General features: G+C 56.5%; 1 protein-coding gene across 1 annotated transcript; it reads left to right on the forward strand.

Moving 5' to 3' along the window:
• Positions 1–1197: 1197 nt before the first annotated feature.
• LOC125538952 lies at positions 1198–2711 on the forward strand. The gene has a single exon (XM_048702277.1). The coding sequence runs from the start codon at positions 1367–1369 to the stop codon at positions 2498–2500; it is 1134 nt and encodes a 377-aa protein (XP_048558234.1). The 5' UTR covers positions 1198–1366; the 3' UTR covers positions 2501–2711.
• Positions 2712–5166: the final 2455 nt, after the last annotated feature.

The following is a 5166-nucleotide window of genomic DNA, read 5'->3' on the forward strand; positions in this document are numbered from 1 at the left end:
AGGTTTCGGATACGAGGGACGCGTGTGTGGAAGTCAACATACAAGGCGTACCCGGTCAGTGTCCTCGGACGCGCCCGGGCGCGTCCGCGGACGTTTGAGGACTTGGATTTGCTATTCTTACTGTAGATGCTCTAAGGTCATGCATACCAGTGCAATCAAAGTAGGGAAGTTGGAGAAAATGGAGGTCCATTTCGGTGTATATGGATGGTTAATTTGGTTTATGTAGTATGAAAATGAAAACAGGCCATATGCCCAAACACAAACAATTAGGGATGGAAATATCAAACTGAACACTATAAACCGAATAAAACATGAATATCGATCAACTCAGTTTGGTTCAATTCTTCGATTTTCGATGTAAAAGTGCTCACCTCTAACCATAAGAGCCCGCAAAAAGGAAACTTATCTCACGACACGGGCGGCAAAGCATGTATCACCCTCTAGTAGTAACTAAGCATGGTTCCCTAAAAATGTAACCGGGCCATTGTTGCTGTGGAGCGTCGACCAGGGTCTATCCCCATGCACCTCAGCCCCAGAAACGGTTCCTCCGTCCGACGGAGTCGAAGGAGAGTCGCCGGATCTGCCGCCACAAGCCACAAACCTTGCACGGGATCACATCTTCTCGGGCACATCGTCGTGTCTGCCATCATGTTGAACAACGCTGGCCACACATCTCCGATACAAGCGCCCAGACCACAGGATGATGCCGGAGGCAGCACAACCCAAGCAGAGGTAGGTCCGGGGCACACAACCGCCAACACTTGGTCGCCACCGCCACCATGCCAAGAAAGCCGATTAGGTGATGGTGCGTCCTCAGCTCATTTGATGGTGGCTTCCTGCATCTCTCTGCAGCGTTCGTTGCGGCGGCGGCGGTGGGCCGATTCAGGTGTTTGGCTTCGTGTGTTCAGGAACTTCTAGGGACTTGACTGTATTCTTCTTTCTTTTGCGGGAGTTTTCTTTGCACATAGGCTAGGACTTTTGTCCTCTCTCGTGTTATATGTATGTTTGTACGTGTGGGTCTTGTACTATTGTATTTGTTGCTAATGGAGCACGTAGTAATTTCTTAAAAAAGTAACCGGGCATGCAAAATTCTGGAATTGGAATGGCATAATTGCCTAATTATTCTTTTCTAATTATTATTTTTCATTTAGCGACAACATTATTTACTTCCTTATTCATACCAAGTGCAAATTAAAGTCCATATATTGACATTGTATAGTTCGATTCTAGTTTTTTCTCACTACTTATATTGTTTCTTCGAGGATCTTTCTTCTACCAAACACACACCAAAGCCGCCACAGCCTTCCGCATCCAAGTTCCAAACACCACTTCCTGCTCCAGCACCGACTTCGCCGGCGACCTAACAATGGTCGACGTTTACCACCGGCCGACGCTCCCGCACGGCCTCCCGCGCCATCCTTACCACGCCGCCGGCCTTCGCCGCCTCTCCACCCGCGCCTCGGCACCCAGTACCCCGGCTCCTCCATCTCCCTCCGCAGCGGCGCCCTCCTCCGCGGCGGTTCTCGCTCACCTCGCTGCGGCCGGGGTGCCCGTCCTCCCGGGCCTCTCCGCAACCGAGCTTGCCCTCGTGGAGGCCGCTCTCGGTGGCGTCCAGCTCCCGCCCGACCTCCGCGAGCTCCTGGCGCTGGGCGTGCCCTCGGGGGACGACTTCCCGCACTACCGCTCCTCCGCGGGGCTCCGCCTCCTCCGCTTCGCCGCGCAAGAGGTCCCCGCCGCGGTCGCCGCGACGCTGCCCCTCGCCCCCGGCCGACGCGCGGGGCGGCCTCCGCCTCCCCTCGTCCCGCTCTGCGGCCGGCATTACGTGCCGGCGACGCCCTGCCTCGTGGGAAACCCGGTGTTCCACGTGTCCAACTCCGGCGTGACGTTCGCGGGCGCCAACGTGGCCGACTTCCTCCTCCGCGCCTTCGCCGCCGAGGCCGAGCCGCCGCCGCTCCGGCGCCAGCTGTCCGCGCCGGTGACGCCGTCCCCCGCGACGCCGTCGAACACGGCGCGCCGGAGCCTGGACTCGGTCACCGGCAGGGCTCCGCGCTGGATCGAGTTCTGGAGCGACGCCGCCGCGGCCGGGGACCGTTTCCTGGAGGTCGTCCCGACGGGCGCCACGACCACGAACACCTCCGCGGGGCCGGAGCCGGAGTGGCTGCGGCGCATCCTGGAGCAGGCAGGCTCCGCGCTGACGCGGGGCGGGTGGGACGCCGGCGACGTGGAGGAGATGACGGGTCCCAACGGCGAGGCGAACGTGGACGTGGCATTGGCGCTGACGGTGGACCGGTGGTGCGGGGAGCTGAGCAGGGGACGGTGGGGCGCGGAGGAGGTGGTGGAGATGCTGGGGCCGCTGCTGGGGCCAAGCAGGAAGGCGCGGCGGGCGGCGGTGGCGCTGCCGCCGGACGTGGCTGCGCGGGTGGGGCGGCTCGCCGAGGCGGTGTCGCGGGCGGTCGGGCCCCGTGGGGGTGGCCGATCGAAACCCCCGAGGCCATTTTGAAAATCTATCATTGTTTTCAGGTTCCTAGCCTGGCCAAAAAACTGTGGCGTCTGTGCCCCTGTTCCCTCGCTCGCAGTGTTTGAGTGCGTGCGTGCGTGCACGTGTACTCCACTTGTTCAGATCAGTGCATGCATGCATTCATGCATGGTTTATTTACGAGATCCGGTGCAGAGACGCACGCAGCAGGCCATTGTCGGGCGATGAACGACGTGGTCGAGCCGGGAGCGCACGGTCGGGTCGGAGGTCGGGGGCGTGGAGCAGCGCAGCGTGGCCGGCGGATTGGGGACGGACATGGGAGCGGCAATCGAAGCTAGGGGGACGCACGGGTAAGAGCGACTCTAGCAGACCCGTAAAACCCGGACCCGTATAAGGGGCGGCGCGAGCGAAGTCAGATTCAGACCCCGTAAAACGGACTAGTAAAAAAGGATATTCGGTGAATATGCTTTTTTATGGGTCGGCTACGTGGGTCTGCTCGGCCATTTCCGCGTCGACCCGCAAAATGAAGACGCCCAATTATTGAATTTGACATCGATTCCGACAAATGAGTTCAAATTCAAACAATAGAACACCGTTTACACGTAAATAAAAGATTAGTTTTCTAGGACAAACACAAAAGGGGGTCTTGCAAAAGTGACGACCACGCTCGGCATCATCTTGGTCGATCTTCACTCCGCGCCATCGAGTCCATGGAGGTTATCGGAACCACCGAGTCCACCTCCGGCGCTTGTTCCAACTCCCGCACCGAAATCATCGGCTGGTGCACTAAACGCATCCACGACATTGGTTCCAAACCCCATTGAGAAAACACCTCCAGCACTGTAACACACACTGGGCGACACAACCATTCTTCTCTTCAAGATTTCTCTTCTTGCCATATCATGCCATTCTTTGGTGAGGTCCATGTCATTGCGGTTCAATGTCATGATCTTATTCTCTTCGGCAAACAATTTGGACATGGCTTTGTTTTCAGCGGCACGTGCCCTTCTCTCCTCAATGGCCGTTTTGCGCAGCCCCTCATCCTTAAGCAATTGCCACTTTTCTTGCTTCTCCCGTGCCTTCTTCTCGACCAACTCTTTCTTAATCTCCAACGTCTTCGCTAACATCAACTCATTTGATTGCACCATGGCATCAATCTTGTCCCGCAAGCTCGACACTTCATGCTCTCTCTTCATCTTCTCCTTAGTCTTCTTGTTGCCATCAGGCTTGTTCAAGTTTCTTGGGCCATCATCATCCTCAACTTCATCCATGTTTGTAAGTGAACCTCTCTTCGGTGGGGATTCTTATCAATCAACTTCCACTTCTCGCACTCTTTGAGCAAGTCTCAACATGGTCGGCGACGAGATCCGCCGGAGGGGATTGAGCGTGCGCGACCTCGACGGTGATGGGGGATGGCAGGGAGTCATCCATGGCGGCAAAGGACTGACGGGGAAGATGCACTGGAGCGGGCGGTGGCGGGGGTGGTGGCGGAGGGGAGGGGGAGCAAGAACGGCTGCGCGGAAATTTCCCTCGCGCCAAATCTCAATGTGGATAGGGGCCGAGCTCGGGTCGGCCTCCCACCCCGTGAATCTAGAAGTCGGGGGAGATCTTTTGCCATGCCCCGCAAAAAAAATTACGGGTCGGACGCGTTTGCGGTGTCTAGTCGGGCAGGATTTTTCGCGTCGACCCGTATTTTGGCGGTTATTTTGCGGGTCGCGACGTTATGCAGGGTCTGCTAGAGATGCTCTAACGGAGAGGAGGGTGTGGGTCTGCATTGTTGTTCTTCGAGGTTTGAAGAAGGTGACTCATAGGCGCCGAACGACAGGCCAAAATTTGGATCGGTGAGCGGTACAACGTTGGATACAGGCACATGTAACCATCAGATCCAGAGAGAGAAACAATCCCCTCTTCGCTCGCGCGCACGACTCCATGACCTACCACCGCCTCCCGCTGGCAGCTCGCCGGAGCCGCTCATCCACGTCGCTTGCCGGTTGCAACACCGGTGCTCACTGGTTTGCCCGGCGTAGTAAATTGTAGTGCCGGTTCCAGCAAAAAATCAGCCTTCGGTTTGCAGCTTTTTCATTGAAAGTCGTCGTTGTAGCCGTTTGCAGACGAGGTGGTAGCGACAAATTCACTGGTTCCACCAAGAAAATGGATTCAGTGGGAAAAATCAAAAGAAGGGGTGGTAGCAAAAATTAAATATAATGGTAGCAAAAATCAAATATAAAGGTAGCAAAAACAAAGGCGGTGGTTGCAAATTTATAGTGGTTCCGAGCAAAACAGATGGATCCAGAAAAAAATCGAAGACAGGGTGGTAGCACAAATCGAAGACGGCGGTAACAAAAAACATTGGAGTGGTCCCATATGCATCCAACTAAACAATCAAAGACGGGTGCAAAAAATCAAACTGGACGGTGGTACCCAAAAACAAAAACGATGGTAACAAAAAATCGGACCGGCTGTAGCAAAACGATCACACTAAAAAAAATGGCGGCAACGCCTCCCTGGCGGCTCGGGGGCAACCCTAGACGCCGCACCTTCCCCCGTCGCGCCACCGCCAAAGGCTCAGCCGGCGAAGCATGCGCAGGTGCCTGTGAAGGCGGCAGCGAGGCCTTTCCCTCGGCGCGGTGGCCTCCTGCCACCGGCCAGGCCTCCCACGTGATTCGGCCACCGTCGGCGACGGCTGCTCG

The sequence above is a fragment of the Triticum urartu genome, chromosome 1 (assembly GCF_003073215.2).
Source record: "Triticum urartu cultivar G1812 chromosome 1, Tu2.1, whole genome shotgun sequence".
Lineage (NCBI taxonomy): Eukaryota > Viridiplantae > Streptophyta > Magnoliopsida > Poales > Poaceae > Triticum > Triticum urartu.

Bases quoted from the DNA above. Each gene is read 5' to 3' on its own strand.
- LOC125538952 (XM_048702277.1), top strand. From the start codon at position 1,367: ATGGTCGACGTTTACCACCGGCCGACGCTCCCGCACGGCCTCCCGCGC.